The 25,272-nt window shown below is 30.9% G+C and overlaps 1 protein-coding gene and 1 long non-coding RNA gene across 6 annotated transcripts in view; one reads left to right on the top strand and one right to left on the bottom strand.

Annotated features, from left to right (window-relative positions):
- Nucleotides 1–2,882, top strand: part of LOC145977001 (uncharacterized) — a 12,404-nt gene extending 9,522 nt beyond the window's left edge. For 2 of the 3 annotated variants that reach the window (XR_014440368.1, XR_014440369.1), the window contains exons 2-3: nt 1,209–1,405; nt 1,815–2,882. This is a non-coding gene — a long non-coding RNA (uncharacterized LOC145977001). Of the gene's footprint in view, nt 1–64; nt 885–1,208; nt 1,406–1,814 lie in introns of those variants that run through there. The other variant, XR_014440370.1, reaches the window with a different exon arrangement.
- Evi5 (ecotropic viral integration site 5) overlaps nt 1–25,272 on the bottom strand; it is a 26,140-nt gene extending 868 nt beyond the window's left edge. Inside the window, exons 1-11 of one of the 3 annotated variants that reach the window (XM_083108607.1) lie at nt 25,051–25,272; nt 18,159–18,566; nt 15,829–16,012; nt 14,998–15,252; nt 14,058–14,321; nt 13,629–13,893; nt 13,039–13,401; nt 12,162–12,839; nt 11,594–12,076; nt 11,412–11,510; nt 7,371–7,526 (exon numbers count right to left, since the gene is read on the bottom strand). In XM_083108607.1, coding sequence (XP_082964733.1) covers nt 7,371–7,526; nt 11,412–11,510; nt 11,594–12,076; nt 12,162–12,839; nt 13,039–13,401; nt 13,629–13,893; nt 14,058–14,321; nt 14,998–15,252; nt 15,829–15,893 — 2,628 coding nt within the window. In that variant the 5' untranslated portion in view covers nt 15,894–16,012; nt 18,159–18,566; nt 25,051–25,272. The other 2 variants (XR_014440366.1, XR_014440367.1) reach the window with 2 other exon arrangements.

The following is a 25,272-nucleotide window of genomic DNA, read 5'->3' as shown; positions in this document are numbered from 1 at the left end:
TAAATATTATAAAACTTTTAGAAAATCAAATATGTAAAATTGTGACAATTAAGTTAATCTTTAAATAAAATTTTAACTTCTGTTGCATTATTTTTTTAATTTGATATTGATATTAACAAATAAAACCCGACTACGAGAGTATATCACAGCTTCATCTGATAAAGGATACAATTTCGTTTCCAGGGAAATATCGGAGAATGTCGTTTTATCGCGACTGTACACATATATCGGAGACTCAAGAGTTAACCTACAAGTTGCTGCACTGATCCCTAATCACGGTCCTCGACCCACCTCTCGCATTTGGAGACTCGCTCTCGAATGCATCCGGAGACGGAGACGGAGAACGGAGAGTTGAAAATCGGATCGGGCCCATCGCTCGCGCGTCCCGGGCGGCCGATGTCGCGACGCATGCGCGCAGCGACGCTGTCGGATGCTGCGCAGCGCAGTGCCGCGAAGTGCAGTGCGGTGCAGCAAATGCAGCGCGCGGTGCACGCGCGGCGGAACGGCAACGCTGCGTCGAGCGCGGCGCAACGACGAACCCCTTTTCAAGGATTACTTTTTTTCCACTCTCTTCGGCTGATGGATTCTATTTGGGAAACTACTTGCTGCAACTTGCGTCGTCCACATGAAAACGCCGACGCGGCCCGATGCTCTCACCTCGCCCTTTGCCTCTTGCTTTCTCTTTCTTTCTACCTTCTTTCTTTCTCCAGCTGAAATATCGTTAGTCTCGAGATCGTTAAGCCTAGAGATTGGAATATATATTACACCCTCGTGCGCTACTTCACCTCGGAAATTATCGATAGACCGGATAACGGTTGACGTGCACGCGATCGATAGGCGCGACACCCTTCCGATGGGATGTTTAAACTCCTTGCGGTCTTGAGGTGTCGTAATGAACTGAATGTAGAGCTTTCGTAGAGAGAATTCTATATGTGTTTCTCGTTTTCAAGCATTGAAAATTGGCTAATATAATTTACACAGACAGATTTCCTTTTTTTTTTGACGAAACGTCATAAATCACAATATTGCAATGATGAAGCGATCTCGGTTAATGACCTCGAAATTGAGGAAAAAAGATAAATTAAATAATATTTGATACAGAGACATTATCTTTTTTTTTTTATCATATTATAGTGAAGGAGTACACATATGTACATACATAATTCATATATATATTCGATGTGATTGATATTTTTATAATATTTCAGATCTGGCTATCTCACAACACGGACGACAAACGATCGATACGAGCGACGATTCAGGGTAATTGTGACGTCAGATAATTAATAAGTTGCCTTTACGAGTCGCATACAATCAGCCTTTGTTGTGGTCAGATGCAGAATATTATTGTATGAAAGGGAAAATAAATTTCCTCGGATAATGAAAATTGAGATAAAATCGAGCGGTAATTATTGAAGAGATAATAATATTTTAAGTGCTATGCATATTCTATTAATATAATAAGTTTCAAATGAGATACAAATTAATTTTCGTACCATTAGAGAAGAAAATAATATATACTATCGAGTACAGAATATACATTGCGTGCTCATTCCAGTAGAATTTTATATTTTAAAAATGCCAAAATATAAAATAAAATAATACATAAGTAAATAAATAAATAAATATATATATATATATATATATATATATATATATATATATATATTTTATTTACTTATTTATTTATTTATTTATCTACCTGTAATTTACTGTAGTATAAAAATGTTACTTTATTTTATTATTAGAAACTACATTATAATTTTAAAAAAATTAGACAAGAAATGTATATCTTAAACTGAAATTTTTTTTAGCAACATGGGTGGCTTCCCGAGATGGAATGTCTTTTTTCCTAACCACATAATTCGGTATAGTGCAGTTCATAGATCAGTACTTGGAAGTAATAAGCAAAGATGATATATAGATACGATATGTTAATAGAATAAGATAAAAAATATCTATAAAATCACTAATGTTATTACAAGATGCAACTGCGATTTACGGTAATTTTATATAATTTCATATTGTGTTAACAAATTTATGCTATTTTTTTGAAAACAAAATATATTAAAGTACATAACTATTTAATATTTTAATATTTAAGCAATTTATACGTGTATGCAGAATGATTAAGAATACGTAAAAATTAGAAAGATTGATATCATACGTTCTTATAAAATGGAAAACGATATGGAAAGTCTATGGTCCCGATGTCGTACGTGAAATTAAAACGTTATGAGTTATATACGAGCGGTTCTCTCGTACGACAATACTTGAAAATCGATTCGTCTAAAATGGGGCTTAAAAGGGTGCACCCTCTGCTTCTCTTTTTCCCTCTTTACCGGTAGTGTCGGTGGCGCGCAAAGAAACGATATCGATCTGGGTGAAACGTGTTATCAGAAAACTCACTCATATGGAAAATCTTACGATGCGTTTGTGCATTATTTACCGTCCAAGAGTTTTTTTCGAACTCTACACTCTATGCATCCGTGCCTTTTACGTTGACTAACCGTTTAACCTATTTCAACTCGGTATTATTGAAATATTTGCGTTCTCGAATGCCTGTAACAATGTAATTTCGATATTTTCGACGATCTTTTTACAGAAAAATGTTGAAACATTTACCTATAATATTAAAATTGAAACACGTTTATTTGATGCAAATTATATTAGTAAAACCGTATACGCTCCAAAAGGATTAATGTTTTAGTTATTTTTTTAAAATTTTATTTTCACTTCTTTTTAATCTAAATAAAGTTAGCCTGAATTTAAACTTTTAAGCGATTTACGTCAATCTGATTTACCTCTTATATATGTATATGAAATTATATTCTCCTGATATTTATGAATTTTAAAAATAAAGCGAAAAAGTTCAATTATATATACATGATATAAAAATTGAAATAAATTTTTCAAAAATATTTTTCTGCGCATCAATTAATGACAATTCATGCTTATGCATACATGCAATACATATTTTTACATTATTTATAAAATACCAAGTACATATTCATATACGAAAAAAGTAGATTTATAGTTTAGACTTTTTAGATACGCAATTTTTACTTGCGTTGAAAATATACAGTAAATACCGTGTTTTATAGTGCGTGATAATAAAAAGTAAAAATATTCACAAATTCGATCTCTCTCGTATTCAAAATTATCTCCATTAAACTGAATTTTGTACCGCTATTTTTTTCAGCGAAAAAAATTCATGCTATTATTAACGATAAAAAGAAAATTGCACAAACAATCGCACATGTTTGTATTATATCCGTCAACGCGTGAATAAATCTCGATGATTACTGTTAGCACAAAGAAGGCGTGACATGTGACGTTTTCTAACGAAACGTTTTTAAAAACGTCAAATCTCCGCGCAGATTAAAAAAAACAAAATATCGTTTTTTTCGTTCGATCAATTAATTGACCTTTGACTACCCAAATCCATCGGATCTATGACCTATTCGGAAAATAAATATGTACCGTTCGCACGTGCTATTTCCTCCTCGATTGCGCGAGTCGTATGTCGTTGTTGACGAGAGATCGTATCTGTCTATATATATTTATATGTATATATATAAAAATATATACAGACGTTTAACCGCGGCTTTCACGATGTCACGCAATAACGCATCGATACGAATTATTTCGTCTATTAGAGTCCGCATGCATGCACGCACGTACGTATTATACATACATACATGGGTTGCACCGTCGATCGGCATCGCGATGCGACGTAAAAAGCCCATTAAACATTGCCTATCTCTCGCCTGTAGCGCTAAAAAATACGGCGGAATGCCGGCCGAATGACAAATCGATTTGAGAACGGATTAATCGTCCGAGAGACGTAACGTATGTACGTCCGTTACGGATCGAGGAGAGCTAAATCGTCTCTCGGATGACCTTCTATCGTCGCAATAAGAACGAACGCATGCTACATCTTAGTAGCCTATGGTAGCCGACGATCGAACGCGCTGGTTTCCGCAGGAAAACGTGCGCTAAATTATTAATGGCACGGCGCAACGCATTGTAACTTGTGCTACACTTCGCGTTCTTTGAATACGATAATAGTGGTAATAATAACAACTCGGGATGTCATTCTTATCAGACAGACCTACGGAATTATTATATTAATTGTACAAATTATTCTTGTATGGATCTTGGATATGCTTCACGAATGGGAAAAAAGCTTTGTTAAATAAACAATGTTATAATAAAAGAAATTAATATTGTTTATCTTCAATTAACGTCAGTTATCTTTATTAAAATTTCGAAATTGCACGCATATCGAATTTAATTAAAAATAAATCTTAAGGAACATTTTGTGTATTTCACTACAAAAATGCACGATGATTGATAATAGTTTATCCTCGCAAACAACGTGGTTTATGCAACTTAATTTATATCGTAATTGATATCGTTGAATGCAATCGTAATCGCTGATTTATTTATTATTTCGCTTTTATCATGCAGATGATCAATAATTCAATTTAATGGGACGAATTCGTATCGTATACATGGTGTTCTCGACCTAGCGAGTTGTGTTTATTAAATTATAATTCTTCAATTAATTTTATACCGATCTTTTCTTAAGCGAGTGAGAAACTTTGATTGAAATCTATCGTTTGTCGCAACTTTTCAATTTTTGTCAAAAAAAATCTCGGAATGAAAGGAAAGATTAAAGAGAAAAAAGATTGGATTCATTTCAAATCGAAGGACAATAATTTTATCGCTTTTGAAACTTAATTCGATTAAGCGTATACGTTCTTAATTTGTCATTCTAAGGCAATTTCATAATTATATTAAAGACATAACTTTGTCATTTTAATTAGTTCGGTTTCTGATATTTGGAGCTGAAAGATAACTCGATAGGTCTAGGACAATCTATATATACAGATTCTCAATGACGCAGAAGAGAGAAAGATAGAGACTACAGATATGTGTTATACGATACTACAACGCGGTTCACACATCTACGATGCTAAGAATCTGTGATGATTAAATTGATTCTAACGGCACGATTTTTTTAATAGCATAATTTAATGCGCAACAGAATCTAAAACGCCATAAATAGTTCTCCTAAATTTAAAACGCAAATACAAACGTTACTTTCTCTTCGATCTTACACATTTATTCCTTGTCGTGCTACTTACAATAAATACATTACTTGACACTATCGTAAACAGTCAGTTACTCGTATTTTTCTACAATTTTCGTTTAATCCTTAATTGATATCAATTTTGGTACCTCCTTTAAATCTTCGCGCGGCACAAACGAATTAATTTATTCAATTTTTAACGCTATGCAAAATTCGCTGTAAAGTACAGTAATCGAAAAATATCACGACATATCATTTTGCTAATGTATCATCGTTACTTTGTACGAGATACGCTCATGCTCAACTGTATACATGCGTGCGTGAAAACGAAGAGGGCTTCCGAAAGTGATTCATTTACGCAGAAATTTACAACGCTTTAAACATTAATCGATGCCAATTATGTGTGTGGGTATGTGTGTGTTTATGTGTTAGCGCGGTAAAAAGAATATAGAATGATTTAGGCCAAGCGAGAAAAGATGCGTTGCAAGTAGGCTGAGGTGGTTCATTATGAAAGAAAGTAGCAAGGTGTTTATATTGTGCTTATATTGAAAGTAATTATTATCCTAGGAAGCCACTGTAAGAAACGAACTGTGCGGATACTAATTTTTTACAAGCATTTCCGATTATCTCCAGTTTCAGTTTCGATAATCTGCAATCGTTATAAATTGATTAAGAGGAAGAACTCTTTCGCTTTTCTTCCTCAAAACATTATGATCGATTTATTAAGAGCTTATAATCCCCGTCATAAAGTTCGTCTTTAAGTGATTAAAAATACATATTTTGTGCTGTGCATAATATTGCATATTATCCATAAAAATTAATATTTTTTCATCTTTTTTTTTAAGAAAAATTCTTTAAATATATTACAAATGATGTAGATATATATATAGGACAACAATAATAAGAATTCGATTTACCCTCTATCCGAGAGTATATAATGTATCTTAAACTTTAGATAGCCAAATTTCTCAATTAGAATAACCCACGCTGTATGTTGCATGAATATCGTGATTTGTGTATTGCGCGATGATCCCTCGTGACACACATATATAAATACATATATTTATAAAAAACGGTAATACATTCTCGTCTCACCACGTTTAATATACAACTTCTTAAATGCGATTACATTTGGTATGAATTACAAAAAATACACAGAGTATATATATATATATATATATCATGCGTATAAAAACAGTTGCGTGTGTCACGGAATATAGTCTATGATAATCTTCGTATAATCTGCGGATCGTAATCAAGCTTCGAGCAATTATTAAACAGTTCGAATCCTTAAATAAGAGAGATAAGAACTTTTCACATCTGGGAATATTATAAAATATCATACATTAAGGATCTTATTAATGGATAAATATGCGATGTATATGGATTATATACGAAACGGCTAATTATTGGAATTAATCTTATCAACTAGGGCGTAATATCATTCTCTCCTTTTATATAGAATGGAAAATAAATAATTCAACTGCGATATATAAATATCCGGGAATTTAAATATTACAAGATGATTATACAAAATTTTTTTGCAACAAATTTCGCGAAAAAAATTCAAATTTGTAATTTTCCTAGATTTTAAAGTTTTTTCGAGATTATTATCTATCAATTTAGACTTCGTTCGAAAAAGAATTATTGTTATATGTGACCATTTACTGGATAATAAATAAAATTGTTAGTTATATTCTATATAATACTCTGTTATTAAAATTATAACGTCAAATGCTCTGTAATACTCCATGAAATATAATATGTAAAGTATAATAATAATATGTATAAAATATAATAATATACTGCTGTAGTAACAAACAATACTTGTCTATGGTGCTGCACATATAAAGCATTACAACAAAGTTTTTCATTTTATGAGATGATCGCTCTGAGAAGAAAATGTAACTTTAAAGAAATCTCCAAATATAGAATTATAAATTACAATTTGATTTCTTTAAAACCATTGTTCCTGATTACGATCGAGATTACTTGGATCGATTATCGAAAACGTCTATCATTATTTCATTGTTTCGTTCATTATAATATAATTAATTAATTGGCTATGCATACTTGTTATATTTGGCCTAGTAGTAATACACGTAACTAAACAGGATTATTACGGGTCTATTCCCCCGTACATTATAATCTAAGCGCCTATGCGTTATTTCCTACAGCGAAAGCCGAACGACGAACAAAAGATTCGTACGCATCGATAACGGAGTATTAGTTAGCTGCCTACTAATGGTCTGGTATACATAGAATTCTATACCTCGGGTGAGTTTGGCGTGGTCGTATTGATATGATCCTGTAAGCAAATTCTGAGATCCCGCTCATCCAATTCACTTTCAGTATCGACGCTGAAACTTCGCACAGTTTGCCCGCCGAGACCCGTCCATCGTTGTTTCCAGCTCTCTAGCCTCATGACCTGTGACAGATAAAACATGATGTGAGACGTACTTCCAAGTAATTCTCTAGAAAAAGAGAGAGCGTTCTATATCTCGCTTTAAGGTATCCATTCAATTCCTATTAAAATTAAAAGAAAAGATAATTAAAATTTTTTAAGACGAAAAAATGAACTCTCATCAAATTTAAAATTTCTGAAATAACGTCAATTTTAATTTAATCCTGCAAATACTTCATTATTAATGTATGTTGTCATTATTTATCTTATAAATTGATATCTTGTGATATAAAATTGAATTACTAAATTAGAAATTTTTTTCTCATGAAAAGTTTTAAAAATCATAACTTAAGAGATATTAAAAAATAACATTCCAGTTACATAAATTAACATTAAGATTGCAAATCCTTCTGTTGCATTGAATATGTACAGCTGTATCAATACAAGTAGATAAGATCATGTGCAAATGAATAAGGGCAATTGCACACAAATTGACATAGCTGTATATGCGTAGCATAAGATCCTGAACTAATGAATAGCAAGCATTAAGTCACCATGCTCGATGCTCATTGATCCAAATTTCGTGCTATGTATATGCAGCTATGTTCACTTGTATACGATAGCTTTAATGTAACAAAGAAGGAAAAGAGAACTTAAAATTCGATCTCACACTGATTTAATGAACATTTATGATACTTTCACGGCTACTTTCACGCTTCTTTTACATTTATATTTTTTTTCTTCTTCGAGCTAAAAGCAACAGCCGTGAATGTTTATCAGAACGAAACAGTGAACTTAATCTTAAGGAAGCATGCAATTAAATGGGAAGAATACGCCATGCTCACGCATCACCAACGCGTATAATACAGAAAAGTCAGCGACATTTTATTTAAATGGACTTATCCGAAAGTATTACTTGTGGCGATTCACATGACAATATTATTAAGTCATAAAATTATATATTAAATTAAATCAACTCAAGAATTCAATCCGATATTGTTCGCAAAACAATTCTGGCTCCTCGATCGAATTTAATTGGATACTTAGAATTAAGCTAATTATACTTAATACTATATACACTTATGATGCACATTTATAATGACTATCACATAATTATGAATTGCTAATGTAAATCTGTTTGCTCGCTATGTAAATGTATACATTGCCGACTATTAATAAAAGCAAAAACTCCGGACCCAGATTATGAAGGAAAACATATAACGCAATAGAGAACTAGCTACAATGATAAATTCTCTTACAATAAAAAAATGGAAAGAAAACAAGAAATATCATGCCACGCGCACACATACACACGGAGACGGTAGAAAATGATGCTTACACATGGGTAAAGACTTACTCGAGCCAGCGCCAAGGCTCAGTCTCCGGGCTGGTGATTGGCGTGGGGAACTGAGGAGAGACAGAGATAACACAGCAATAGAGGGTTAATTTTGCAACAACGATTAGTCCCTTCTGGTTAGCACTAGTCATCGTTCGGTACCTTTACACAATAAGAATCGTTACCGTGCATATTCTCTCATTCAGCAACATTATGCGTATTCCGGTTAAAAAATTACGTACACGCCTGAGATTAAACACGATAAGCCGTCAATTTATTTTTTTCGCATTAATAAGATATATTAATTGATTTGTCAAGTAGACGTATAATTCTTTTTGCGAAAAAGAATGAAATATAAATTAAATATGAATTCTGTTTGACTTTTTTATTATAAGTAACATAACTCGGAATATTAAGCATATAATTCAATAGAAAAATGTTTGATATCTGCTCTTATATGACGTCTGGTTATGTTTTAATCTTTCGTATATATTGCAAATAATATATTTAATTGGACATTTTATCAAGAAGTTAACAACAACATGTCTCAAATTTATCTCTGTCGTGATAAAATTAAAATTTTATTATCTTTTAATAAATTAAAATTTTACAAACTTTTTTAATAAATTAAAATTTTACAATCTTAGTAATTCATGAAAGACATGTATAGTTGAATAATTTTAAATTTGCTTGCAATTTTTAATAATGTTTTATCTATAGAGTTATGATCATAACTAATTAATCCTCACGCTGTGTTAACTCTCATTTTCTAATTCGACATTAGTTAACGTACATTCGATGAAATTAAATCAATTTTATAGATAATTTCAATTTGATTCATATTTTGAATGAGTGAAATATCGAAGAAAAAAAATATATAAGAATTATTTTATAGTTTTTTTCTCTGAACAGTTGATTATAGAATTGAAAATTTCTGTTTTCAAAAGCATACGTCAAAGAACAGCGCAGATATGAAAAGCTATATCAAGCGCGAGTACAAATACCAGTCGATTTTATTTTTGACCATATGAAATAATGAATCATTTCTAGATGAACGCGAATTCTTAATATGTATAGGTACTTATACAATGGTAAATTATTGCAATGTATAAAGCCATATGTTTTAAATCCACGAAGGAACAAAGCCATATTCTTCTAACTAATTAAGCATTGTTATTTTCAGTGGCGTATACAATAAATACTGAAGAAGTATTTTTCCCTTATAATGTCTTTTAGTTATCTCGATATACATTTTATGTAATTAAATTAATTGCAATCTTTCTTGCAAAGAAATTAATTTTATTAATCGTTTAATCACATTGTATATTTTTTCTCTAATTTTTTCTTTTTATTGTCAAATTTGAAAAAATGAATTGATTGAATATCTTTTTACATATTTTCCATTTTTTAAAAGATATATTATACATAATAAATAAGATATAATGAATTACCGAAAAAATGAAATACGTTCTCAGTATTCAGCTAAAACAAATTTTAGTTACAGTAGTCACAAAAAATTTTGTTTTCGCAATCCACCAGAAGCGACGACGTTATGAAGCGTGTTAGTTAGCGTTAAATTGCAGTAAGAGGTGCAGTTTGTGCATAATTGTCTTATAAGTGTAATACATCAATGAAGAAACGAGTTACAGTATTACATTTACAAACTTAGCGAAGTGGAATGTCTTTTGTGTACAATAGGCATGAATTTATAACGACTAAATTTATAAGAGTGCAGTATGTGACATTAAAAATCGAAAGGTTCAGTTTATGTATAAAACACTTGTTAGGAATATATAGTGATGATATTATATATAATCTTAAATAATGTATTATACTTAAATGATATACATATGTAATATTAGGCTTATTGAGATTAACATAATTTATCAAAGAAATGATAATCAATTAATGTCGTAATGTTCAAATTATTTGATAAAATACAATGTCACATATATTTTGCGAAATGAAAAGAATGAACATATAACAATGCAGTGCTTTAATAAAAAAAATTCAAAAAACAAAATATTTTATTTGTATCTTATAAAATAGTTTCTTTTTTCATGGAATATTCGAGGTTTTAATTATTGTTAAAAATTGCAATTGTGATTAGATTAAATTATGAGACTATAATAAATTTGTAAATTATTATTTCAAATTATTGTTTGTTTATAAAGAAATATTTACATAAAATTATACCATATTTGTGTATAAAAAATTAAAAAAAAATATATATATATATATACATATTGTAAATGTCATCGTTTTTTATTAATTATTTGCACAAATATTATATTTTATTGAATGTAATGAAAATATTTAAGATGATATAATAAGATATTTAAGATGATATAATAATATTTTTTACATATATATTGTGCTACTTTTTATGTGATTTGTATTATTATATTTACATAGACTGAAAGAGAAAACTTACAATTGCTTGACATATATTATATGAGGGAGATAAATATGCGTTATAAAAAAGATAGTTCTCCACCCCTTACTGCAATATTCCGAGATACTGCTTTTTAATAACAATGTAAAAAATGTAAATTTTTTTAAATTACACATACCTCGGCTTTTAATTCAGCGACTTTATCTTGAAGTTCTCTTACTTTTTCACTGTCATCTAAGTTATTTCTAAGTTCACCTTCTGCATGCATCTCTTCGTTCTACAAATATATCAAATATTTTATTCATTTTATCACGCTATAACATAAATATCTGATAATCTGTAAAAGTTGTATTAACTAACCTTTAATTCGAGAAGAGATATTTTCTGCGTAAGTTCCGCTACCTGCTGTGCATGTTCGGCATCGCGTATCCTAGCCATCATAGCTTCGTCTTTCATTTTCGATTCCAGATCGGAGTATTTATGCTGTTGTTCTCTCAGCTTGGCGGCCAGATCCTTTTCCCGAGCTAACGCAGCCTCCAAATGATCCTTAAGTACTTTCCCACCTTCATCTTGTCTACGAAGCTGATTGGTTGCCACTTGCACCTGAGTTTCAAGCTCCATAACTTTAAGTCGTAGTTCCTTAACTTCGGTTAACGCTTCCATCTCTCGAATCCTGGTCGTCATTAGATCTTCCTCGAACTTCTGTACTTCGTGACCTCTATTTTCCCAAAACAGCAACTTCTTTGGAGTAGAATCAGCGGCAGGTGTTGATTGAGCAGATCGATGTTCTTGTAAATGCCTTTGCCAAGCTGCACTTAGTTCCACGACCCTTTGTCTTAAATCCTATATAACGCATAATTATTCCAATTAGCATAATGTTTATAAAAATGTCAATATAGAAATTATACATAGAAATGGCAAACCTTACTTTTAAAGATAAATTAGCTTCTGCCTCTCTAAGCTTAACTGCAATGAGTTCCTCTTGCAAATGAGCAACAGAGTTGTCTGGCGTCGATTCGCGCAAAGTCTTCTTATCTTGTTCCAATTCTTGTATTCTTCCTCTAAGTTCCCTAATTAGTGCATCGTTTTCTGCTTCGTGTAATCTAACTCTAACCAATTCCTCTTGCAAACACTGTATCATCTCTTCCTTCTGTGATAATGCTTCTTGCTTCACTAATATTTCGTCGAGTGACGACTGTTTAGATGTCATGTTCTCCTCGAGAAGAATCGAAAGGGATCTCAATTCCTCGTGAGCTTGTTCGAGCTGGTGACTTGTCTCGAGATGCGAATGTCGAAGCGCTGCCAATTCTCTCTGCGCTATAAAAGCAGTTTCTTCTTCTTCCGCTCGTGATACTTGACCTCTAACTAATCTATCAGCCAATTCTGCAGATTCCGCTTCTAGAAGTTCAGTTCTTTGTCTAAGCAATCTGTTGTCTGCTCTAAGTCTGCGTAGCTCGACCATTTCTTCCTGTTCCTTCATCTTTAGGATAGTGTAATCCTTTTCCAATTTTTTCATTCTTTTCGTGTTAATTTTCATTCCATAAGAGAGCGTCATGAGACCATCAGGATCTTTTTCGGCCTTTCCAGGCAATTGCTTCTGGAAAAACTGCATGAAAAGAAAAAATTATAGTTTTTTTGCGATTTATTAAATAGACAAAAAATATCTATATATTTATCTACTAAAGTGCATAAAATATTTAAGAACATAAAATCATACTAAATATAAAAGTTTCTTGTAACATTGACAATTATTTAATCTAACGACTTAAGAAACTGTGTATGCAGACTTTCAAATAAAATCTTACCTTCAACATGCCTTCCATATCTAAACTGAGCAAATCTTCTTTGCCTAAATGTAACATCGCCAACGCAACTTTGAAGATAATTTCCATGCCTTCTGAGAGAAAGACGTCAAAAATGCGACATGCTAGGGGAAGACTTAGCGCTGTGGTGAATAATGTAAGAAACCAAGAGGACGCATACATCGATGTATGGAAACCTTGGGCCGTGAAGTGAGCGTGAAGTTCGGGATGCGTGTCAGCAACTAAATGTTCCAATTGATACATGCATACTCCTAATTCAGCCATACTTGGTTTGAACATGTCCCGTAAACGATACTCTTGCATAAGCGCTACTAGTACAGCAAAAGCTTCTTCTTCCGGCATTTGCTGCAACAATATACAAAATTTATGTCAAGTAAAATATATGAAAATAGATTGCCTTTATTATTTCTTCTTTTTTTCATGTAATAAAGGATAAAAATAATTAATAAAAATATGCGTATAAAAAATTTAAGTTATAAAACTATTGAGACTATGAATTTTCATGGATCTTTATAAATAATTTGTTTGAAATTTTTCGATTTAAAATTTGTTAGAGAATGTTAGTAGTTTACCTGCATTAAAAGTAATCCTACTATGAATCCTGAGCCTTGGCAGTATCCTACTTCACGATCATGAAGGCTATACGCTTTCATAACATTAAATAGACTTTCCTGACCAAGACCATCTTTTTCCTTAAAAAAATCATGTTCAGGATATGTCCTAGCGATATCCCTTCTAATTATCCTCTCACAGGCTGATGTTGCTTTAATGTACTCAGCGAATTGTTTCTTAACGGGAGAGTCATGGGCACCGCTTAATAACTGCCAAACAATTCCTCTAAAAGATGAAATATAATCTATATAAATCATATGCAAAACGTCCATTATTATCGGTTTGATACAAAATGTATATATATAGTGACTAATTTTCTAAAATCTAAATAATAGATAAAAAATCTTTAATGATTTTGAATATAATGTGTGTGTGTTGGTGTGTTTTACCTGAAATGATGAGGTATGCCTTGACGAACCAATTCCTTAACAAATTCTTTTCGTTTCTTCCAATGGTAATCCCAATCAGATACTATGTGACCCCAAAGAGTCCACGTATTTTCTTCACCATCGGCTGGGTTGTGGCGTCGGGGCGCAGCATCGCCGTTTCCTCCGCTGCCCCCCGACGCCACAGATACCTGTGATGTATCGGAGCCCTTTCTGCTATGATTGCTTTGGAGAGAGTTCAATGATTTTGCATCGGATTCGATCAGCCTGGAATTGATTAAAATCCTGAATTATAATATCTTTTAGTGATGTCTAACTGAACAATAATAGGTATATTGATTTATACATTAATTTTTACACAAATCAATATTGTATTCGCGATCTACTATTTTATATGTAAATCGTATTAACTGCAACTAAATTTTTGATTACCAATATTTCTCGTAAAATTATACAGATAAATCTCGATTTCTTAGATATAATACATTCTTTGAGAGATAATGCTTGTAAATTAAATATTTTTCGTTCAAATATATGCATAGTTAAATTTATTACTATATTTCCATGATAAATTAACTTGTATGTTATACAAGGCATATAGAAAAAAGCCAAAACTTACGCTTTTTCCCAAATTTTTCGAGATTGAGTTAAAAGTGCAGCCTTATTTTGCATCATTTCCAAGCCAAAATGTGTAGCAAAATTAACATTTAACATTTCTATTCTAAGCTTGAAATAAAAAGAAATCCAAATTTGTGCATGCACACGAGAGGTTCTTCCAACTTTACCACGGATCTTGAAAAGTGGAAAATGTGCGAATTTTGCGTTCTGGATTCGTTAGGCCAATTTAACGTATCGATTTAGCAGTCCATGCGTTGTTCGATTCTTGAAAGAATCTAGTGGTAACATCAACCGATAAAACCATGGAGGCCACTTGATTATTCACCTATTGGCTTCCTCCAGCTTAGCTAATAGAGCCAGCTCGTCAGTGGGTATTTCTTGCGAGGGCGTTATTTGCTGCTCGCAAAGGGTGTCTAACGGCGGACTCGGGAGTATCTTGCCGGTGTGCGTGACGTTACGGGTAGATTGATGGATGCTGGAGGTGCATAAACACAGCACGCTCATCACCTGCGGTCCATAACGTGACAGTCCTAATTGGCCGACCGACGCGTTTACGCTGTCCCGAACGACGCTCTGGCTTCTGAAACGAAAGGGGTTACGGTTAAATTAACGCGTATACCAATTAACGCAATACGGTTTACGCTTCAGTAGGTCGCTATCGCGATGATCTATTTGAGCGATTATATATACCCGAATATCTCTTTACGCCCGTAATCGCGCGATTCCGCGAATATATACCGCGTATATTCGATCGAAAGCCATTAACTAAAACGGAGAAATTTGATTTTAACCGTAGGATGATTACGTGGAATAATTAATTAAATCGATATACGCCCGTAAAAAAGCAGTCTGCTAATTGCTGTTAATGCCTCTAGAGATCCCACATGAAAATTCAGTGATGTATCATTCATAAAATTCTTCAAATTTCTCTCTCAATATGAATCTCTCTGTTATTAATAAAATTTTATTGTTCGAGTGGCACTTTTTCATTTTTAATTTAATTCATTTTTCACTTTTAATTTAATTTCAGTTTCAGAATTTTAGTTTAATTTTCATTTTCAATATAAAAATTATATATCTAATAAATATAGGGATTAAAGAAAAATTATAAATATGTATATGTATATTTATCCATCAATCAAAGAGCTTATTTTACCTTTTCGCAGTTTTATTTCTCCTCCAACGAGCTGCCGCAGGGGCTAATAAGCCACGGAGAACCATTGAGGTATTTTGTTCGTTTTCACTATCGCGATTTTAGTATTCGCGGAAAGCGTTCTCGTTTTTACCCTTCTTATTTTGACATTGTCACGCGATTCTACGATAATTACTGACGTACACGTCTAGAAGACCATTCATTTTTTAATTTTATGTACTTTGAGAGAGAAAGAGAAAAAGGGAGAGTATCCCTTACGAATTAACAATCGTCGAGTCATTTCAAAATACTTTAAATGCCAGAACACAATCAAAGGCGAAATTATAAATTTTAATGTATTAATTATAAATTTTTTTAAATTATATCTCATGTATTGAGAAATACTTTGATTATATCAATTTATAAGTTATAAAAAAATCATTGTAAAATGCGAAAAAGGTTTCAATTTGTAGGGTGCTACAAAATTACTCAGCATAATATTTTTCTAATAAGTGACGCGATCCATATAGATTATTTTTATAGGAAATTTAATATTTTATTATAACGACTAACAGTATATTTTCACAAGCAACGGCATTCTTGTGAAATGCCTTACATAAATGCCGCGCTTGGTGAAGCAACGCGCGAAGCAGCTCGACACGATACGAGATCAAGAAGGAAGCAATTAGTGCGTGTGAACGAATTAGCGAGCGAAAGAGCAGGTGAATCCGAGCCAGCTATTATGACTATGTATTATGTATTGTACGTGGGTGTAAAAGAGTAAAAAAAAAACGGAAGCAAACGGAATACGTCGGATACCGTTCTCCGAGAATCATATTAATGATTTTAAAATCAAACTGTTTTTTTTTCACATCTACTCTTCTCTTTTTACATATCTTTATAGAATAACTTGTTAAAGAATATATTTTATTACATATTACATCTTTCTTATGTTGTTTGCATTAATAATTAATCTGACATTTTTATATAAAAAAACAAGTATTTTATTTATTAAAAATCTAAGAATTATATTTTTGGAAAGTCTTACTTCTGGAATTTATGAGTTTTGGTAGGTCGTGATATTTAGAGTACATTATTTTTCAGGATATTATGTACGTTTTTTCCTCCTCATCGTATATATTTGAAAAGTGTATAGTTAAAAAAATTTTCGGGAGAACTTTTCTTTTTAAAATGTCGACTTCGCATTATCTTAATGTCACTTTGTTTGCAAACTGCGACGAACACTTGCGTCGTATCATCAAAATTGCTGCGTCGTAAAAATTTCAACTTATTATCAGGCAAATTATTGACCTCTATGCACATGGCTCGAGTGTATGATGGCAATGGTGTAAGTTACCGCAAATATTTTTTACACAGATATAAAACAAAGGTAATGACTTGAGTGAAAGAAAAAAGAAAATAAATTCTTTTCAAAAATATATATATTTTTTAAAACAATGTTTAAAAAAAAATACCGTTAAACTAATTACATAAATTCTTCCATCATTAAGTGAAAATTTATACCTTTGATAAAACTAGTTAAGATGCAAAGTATATATTTTTATTGAATAACTAATGATATTTTAATAGAGTATATCCATTAGAAACTACATCAAAGCGTGTTTTGATAATGAAGATGATTTAGATTAGAACCAATGGAATATATCATAAGCAACATTTTCTATTTAATTTTAGAACAGCAAAGATTCATAATTCAATGTTGCTGCAGTATAATGAAAGCGCTTCTCAAAGCGTGATGAACTCTACAGCATAGTGAAAGGATTCATAAGGCTTGTATAGCAACCCGTAAATGATGGATTACCTGGATCCTATGTTACTTGATTAACAGCACACATTAAATTATATCATATTACGTTAAACAAAATTTAATATAATACATAAGTTATACATATATAACAATATGCGGATAAATCATTCTTCTTCATATCAGATTAATTTGAGTATTACATTGTATTGAATTTATAAAGTAATGTGCAAAATAACAATGATCATTAATAACGAAGAATATAAAAAGAGAACGAAACACTAAGAATAATAAAAATTAGTGTCCAATAGAAGATTAAGGAAGACAACCGGCACACTTTCAGTCTAATTTCTGCGCACGCACGGAATGTCATAAATATACACTCATTGAGTCGAACCCGGACATGAGGAAAGATTATTCTTCAATTTCTAAATTACTTCAACGAGTGTGTGACACCCTTAAAAAAACACGTTTAAAGAGAACCGTGTCGCATGTACTCGAGTAAAGCAGATAATGTAATCGGAAATGCATTCTCTCACGGATATCCGTGATTCCTTTTTCGCTTTATCAAGATTCTCTCTCCCTCTACCTCTCTCTTCCTCTTAATGGCGAATTGTCAAACGGTCAACTCGACGTGCCGATCCGATACGATATCGTTTCACTTATTTTCCGATTACTCGGCACGGTGGGTTCCGGCTAGGTATGTACTGTTCGAGAGTACGAAATGGGTTTGAGGGTCGATGCAGCCCGCGCAGGCCAGGATGCTTCACATGCGCAGCGACGTCCGCCTCGTGACAAATAAATAAAAGGATTCCCGAGCTGATGGTCGCGCAGAAAACGGCTGGGCGTTCTCGTCATTGGGCAAAATGTTCAAAATTTGTCGTCGAAATTAAAACTTCGGAAGATCCCTTACATCCTTTATATTCGAGTATCAAAATGATCGAGATTCCTCTGTCTCTCTTTCTCTCTCCCTCTTTGTCTCTCACGTTTTGTCTAGCTGCAAATTGATTTTAAGTTTGCATATCACGTTTCTATAATTTGCTCTGTCACTGTATGATTTTACAAATATTGAATTTTTATTTTATTGCTTTCATTAATCTGTAGTTGATTTTTTTAATCTAGCACAGAATTTTTCTATTAAGATTGAAATGTTAAATAAAATTATATCTTTATAAGCAATTTATATTGAAGAATCAAAGAACATTTCATTTTTAAAAATAATGTTACTTATAATTGAAAATTTTATTACTAAACTACTTTATTATTATTATTATTTTATATATATATATATATATATATATGATTGAAATTAACCGTTTAAATTTCGGTAGAAAAAAACTCAAATTAGAAAAAAGAATTTCAGTAGTTTAATTTCAATAGTTGAAAATATATTTCTATAGAATAATTATTTATCTTTTATAGAACAAATTATTTCCTTATCACGTTGGAAATACTGATGTATCTATCTAAAGAGATATAAGAAGATACAAAAATAATTCAATAGATTACACTTTAATATTGCGATATGTTAAGAATTTCTATTACTATTCATTAGTGACTATAAAAATTATTATATGTATATCGATCACAAATTATTATTATAATGATAATTATAATAATAATTTGTGATCGATATACAGGGTGGGCCATTTTAATCTATGCACTGAAATATCTCAAAATCCATAAGTTTAAGACAAAAATGTTTCAGACAAGAGTTGTATGGTTTTGAGGGGGACATAAAATGGTGCCATTAGTTTGACCTTGAAGAGTCACCTGAAGGTCACGTGAAGGTCACCTCCAACTTTTTAAATGGGACACCCTATATGCTTTTGCAGATTCTTGTAGCTTATCTCGAAAGCTTTTCAAAACACTATAATTAAGTTAGTTTTCATTAAGTACTTTTCGAGTTATGAGGCTTGAAATCATTTCTTAATTTTACATAAACCGTAAAATATCTTGTAAAATATTCATTTTTCGATTATCTTACCTTAATACTTTTATGCACAAAATAATGAGAGGAATCAATTGGTGTAAAGAAAACACATAGTTGTTTCGAAGAAAAAATATGTAATTGTTAATTGCAAATTACATATTTTTTCTTCGAAACAACTATGTGTTTTCTTTACACCAATTGATTCCTCTCATTATTTTGTGCATAAAAGTATTAAGGTAAGATAATCGAAAAATGAATATTTTACAAGATATTTTACGGTTTATGTAAAATTAAGAAATGATTTCAAGCCTCATAACTCGAAAAGTACTTAATGAAAACTAACTTAATTATAGTGTTTTGAAAAGCTTTCGAGATAAGCTACAAGAATCTGCAAAAGCATATAGGGTGTCCCATTTAAAAAGTTGGAGGTGACCTTCACGTGACCTTCAGGTGACTCTTCAAGGTCAAACTAATGGCACCATTTTATGTCCCCCTCAAAACCATACAACTCTTGTCTGAAACATTTTTGTCTTAAACTTATGGATTTTGAGATATTTCAGTGCATAGATTAAAATGGCCCACCCTGTATAATAATTTTTATAGTCACTAATGAATATATGCGCTCAAATAATATTCGAAAATTGTTTTTTTCCTACAATATTATAAATATAATTTTCCGCAGATAGTGTGTGTGTGTGTGTGTGTGTGTGTGTGTGTGTGTGTGTGTAAGACAGAAATATTATTTATTAAATTATTAATTAAAGAATAAAAATATATATATGAACTTTTTAAAAATCAATCTGATCAATTCCATTTTTTAAGTTTTTTAATTTTAGTACAGAGCACATGATTAATAGTTAGAGTTAATTGAATAGTTAAAGCTAGTTTAGTTTCTGAGAGACTAATATAACAGCTGTATATAAAGAAATATAGCAAGCATAGTTAAAAATTATAACTGTATCTCAATAATAATAACTAAATATCTAAATATCTTCCTAGAGAAAGTGCATTTGTGTATAGTGTACATTCGTCATCGCCGGAACGGTCATCTGTTCGTCAACTAGATTATGTCATGGCGTAACAATTTCGGTCTTTTTTATGTAAAATAATCCACGGTCAAATAATTTTTTAAATATTTTCTGTAAAATCAATTTTAGCGAGTGTAATAAAACTTAAAATAATTAGCTTCATACATTTTCCAGGAAGAAGCTTTAAGGAACGCGCTTTATCTTTTCACGTTCGTAAATATTTATGTCAAAACGAAATTTCGCTAAATTATATAATAATTTTGTTTTAATGAGTTCTTGTTTTAATAAGCGTATATATGTTCATCTACAGGAAATGTCCAATCATGTAATGCTATCCCTTTAATTTACACATCACTTACGTAGCCACAAATATGCTTATGTGTATAATAATTATATGAGTGACATAATTGCTCATGTGACAAAGGGTTATAAGTTCTACACTTTTGCAGGAATTAGTAGTTTTTGAAAAAAAACGAGTCCATTTGCGACTATAATGATTTTTCTAAAGTAATGCGTGATAAAAAGTTCATATACAAGTACACACACATACAATGCCTCTAGAAAAAAAATTAATGCATGTGCAAAAACTCCATATACACGTATGCGACAAAAAAATTCTTATATTTACATTTATATATAAACCATAATAAAATATTCGCTGTTTTTAATTAATATTTTAATGTATATTTTAATTTCGATTTAATTAAGTAAAAAAGATATGAAATAATATTAATGTATAAAAACTAAATTTTGTTATTTAGTAAATAAAAGAATACAATCTATATTTAATTAATATTATATTCTATATTATATTTCAAATATATATCAAATATATTATATTTTAAAATATTGAAGAAAAATTGTAATATTCATATTTTCAACTTTTTATAATGAATGTACAAAAGTGTGTTACATATGAGATTATTGACGATTTTACTTAAAAAAAATCAGATTAAATACAAATAGTTAAGTTTTTTGCAATTGTAAGTACATGAATGAATGAATGAATGTAAACTGGTGTATGCGTTAATTAAAAAAATTAAATTACAATGAAAAGTCCCAATGATTCATTTGTGTGCAGACACACCTAGGTATTATATGAGCAATACTTCAGGGATTGGCGTCATTTTCGCGCTAAATCGAGTTTTAGAAAACCGGTATATTTCCAGAATTATCCTTTTATCATTAAATGGAAATTCGGTAAATTTAGAAAACATTTTGCATAAAAGTTAACTTAGTCATTATTTTGCAGAAAAGTCCTATTTAAATAATCCCATATGTATCATTTATGTAGAAACCTATGGCAATAACTTTACTCGTTAAATAAACACGAGAATTTATTACGTCATAGAGATAAATTAATATAGGAATTATTAATATTTGCGCAAATTAAATATGTAGAAAATACGCCAGAGTTCTATTTGTTTTCTATATTGTTAGCAACGTTATCAATAATATACAACAACAAAAATAACACAAGTGATTATCTGCTCTAATTATGGTTCATAGTGTATTCTTTACGTGACTAGTTACATAATGAACTAAAAAGATCCAATGAACTAAAAAGATTAAACTTTCGATATTATTCATCATATTAGCATTTTTACACACATTTTTATAAGCATTTTTTACTGAAATATCTAGTAAAATAATCTTCCACATGTATATAAAAGCAATTCTATATTTTTCTCTAAGAATATATTTCTATTTTATATTTAACAACAATATAAATATACCATAGAAGGAAAAAATACATTTTTATATCATTTCTTTAGATAAAATAAATTTTATTTTTAAACGTAATTAAATAAATATATTTTGCTTTTAAATAACAAATATAATGTGTATAATAATATTATTTTGTGGCCAAATATTAATTATTATATAGTAAATTTGATATGAAGGTGTAGAGCAATATTAAAATGAAATATTGTTGACAAAATGTAGCTAGAACTAACGGAATTGTGACGTATATAAATAAAGGATTCAATCAAGATAAGACCAGAAATTAGGTCGCATTCAAATTATTGTTAGGCTCGTATGTGAATGTATAATCAATTCATCTCCAATTTCCGCACGAAAAAACAAATGAAATACAGATGAAAGGAAGAAGCATAGATCCGGTACTCAGTTATTGACCCGTAATTGACAACGACATTTAAGCGCTAAAGGTCGCTATCTGCTTCCGAGTTTCATTGATGTAACGCGTTCCGTATCGTTGCCCAAGTAAAGTAACAGGCACCCTGAAATTGTCCAAATGCATCACCCACTAGCGATATGATGTAAGACACATTTCAAAACGCAATTTAATTATGTTCCATTAATTCAATTAGAAATATACGTATATATAACATTTCTCTTCATTAATTGTTTATAATGTTACAAAAATTATACGATATTAAAATTATAAAATAATAAATTAGATACTTTTATTTGCAACTTAATTATATCCCAATTATATTAGTAAAAAGTCTCCATAAATAACAATCAAAAATAGTACATATAAAACATTTAATATAGATTGATAGAGAGAGAGAGAGAGAGAGAGAGAGAGAGAGAGAGAGAGAGAGAGAGAGAGAGAGAGAGAGAGAGAGAGAGAGAGAAAGAGCAGAAAAATAACGAAGTAAAGATATTTTTCACGAATTTTCTTTTCAGTAAATGTTTAGTCTGATATTAATTTATCAATTTAATACTAAAAATTAAAAGGTTTGGATGAATTAAATTTAAAAAATGTACATAAAAAATAATATTTTGCAATTAATTTCGAATAAATTATAGAGATTTTATTCTAGGCTTTTTCCTTTCACCAAATATATTCAAAACTAACTACAAAAAAATTTTTCAACAAACAATTCAATGCAAAATAAAAATTTTTACTAATTATAAGAATCAGTAATTTTTAAATTTATCGAAAAAATATATCTCACATGGTATTGAGAATTTATTTTCGTAATCTTCGGTATACATTCTGCCAGACTTATTTAATAGCGTATGCAGTGCAAGTCTTTTCACAGTCCGAGAGATAATTCCACCTAATTAACAATTTAACGATGTGTAGAAGAAAGATGGATAGATGGAAAAGCATTGACGCAATGTCTTCCACCTTGAAGAATGATCCTTAATAATTCTATATAATTTTAAAACAGTCTACTGACTTTCACGTAGTTCGATACCGTTTCACCTTACAGTTTCGCAACAGCACGCGAAATAGTGGAAATTAGTACTGCTATATATATTATGCTTATTCCATTTCTCACGCGACAGCGCGTTAACTTTATTGTCGTGGAGAATCTAACTTTTTGAGGTCAATATACTACTATAATAATTCAAAATGTTATTTTCATTTTATTTATATATTGTATACTTGAATAAAATTGTCGCAACGCGAGAAAATATAATGGAAATTATATAGAAAGAATTTTGATTTTTTTTATATTTAAAAAGAGACTCCCCTTTCTCCCATCAATTACAAAATAAAAAATTGTCTTTTTAAATTACTCGCTATTCTTACAATAATTCTTTAAATATTTAATTTGTAAAGCAAATAATTAATTAATAATATTGATATATATATATATATATTAATTAATAATATTTATATATATAGAAATTTCATTGATATAATAATTAATAACACAACTTAATTATATAAGATGAAATACACAAGTATAAACAATTATAATCATTTTAATATTTCATCGAATATTCTAAGTATATATTTTTCTAATTTTTTAAATATGTAGTTATTGAAAAATTATTAATTATAAAATTAGATCAAATAAATCATATTATTTATTAGTCAATTTATATGATTCTCTTATTGTATATAAATAAATATTTACATAAATAATCTTAATTTTACTTCTATTTTTTTACAGGATTTATCCTTTTTTTATATATTTTGTGTTTTATTATAATTTACTATAAAATTACAAATATTTTATTAAGAATTACTTTTTTCAATTTTTGAAAGACAGTAACTAATTGAATCCCATTCAAACTATAATTGTACCATGTTAATTATTAATATTATTATTTAAAAAAACTGTATTTTTCTAAAAAAAAAAAAAAAAAAATACAATTATCTCTCATCCCTGCGATAATTGTAGACAAAATAAACTTTTCTCGATTTATTTAAAGGAGACCAGTTGTATTCTCCTTTCGAAAAAATTTACTTCGAAGAAAATTCTCCCTCCTTTCTAAATTTCTACCCAGTTCTCTTCCGCCCACCTTTATCGCTCTTAGTTCTTCAATTAATACAGACAGTAACCTCGAATACTGATAGAATACTCGAATACTGTGTACGCTTGCGTGAGTGTCCCACGTCAAAGCGAGGAAACGAAGAGCGGCGAGGAGATAACATTAAAATGACACATACAAGTGGCACACAAACCGGAAAAGCGACATGTATACGGCCGCGTTATCCGTATTAGCAAACAAACTGGTTGTCACACAGGTGGATGGCCGTTTTTCGCAGCCATCTGGTTTCGCCGTGCGCCGAATGTTTTCGGGTCGCTTACCTCGAGCCACCTCGTGCTGCCGCGTGTCTTCGACGATCGTCCGCGTGTCGAGGGAGCGTCTGGAGCACCGACCGAATTCCCGACTGCTGACCGAACGGGATCAACTAACACGGTTATACGGCTAACGAGCGTATACGCGGCTGTCAGCACTCGAAACTGTCATTACGATAGATTTGACTACGCGCAATGTTACCAACGAACGAGGCGATTCTGTTACTGTAA

The sequence above is a fragment of the Camponotus vicinus genome, unplaced genomic scaffold, assembly GCF_025532165.1.
Source record: "Camponotus vicinus isolate PSW18456_S1 unplaced genomic scaffold, iyCamVici1.0 SCAF_9, whole genome shotgun sequence".
In the NCBI taxonomy this organism is placed as follows: domain Eukaryota; kingdom Metazoa; phylum Arthropoda; class Insecta; order Hymenoptera; family Formicidae; genus Camponotus; species Camponotus vicinus.
Note: the sequence above shows the minus strand (reverse complement) of the source record. Positions and strands in the feature narration are given on the sequence as shown.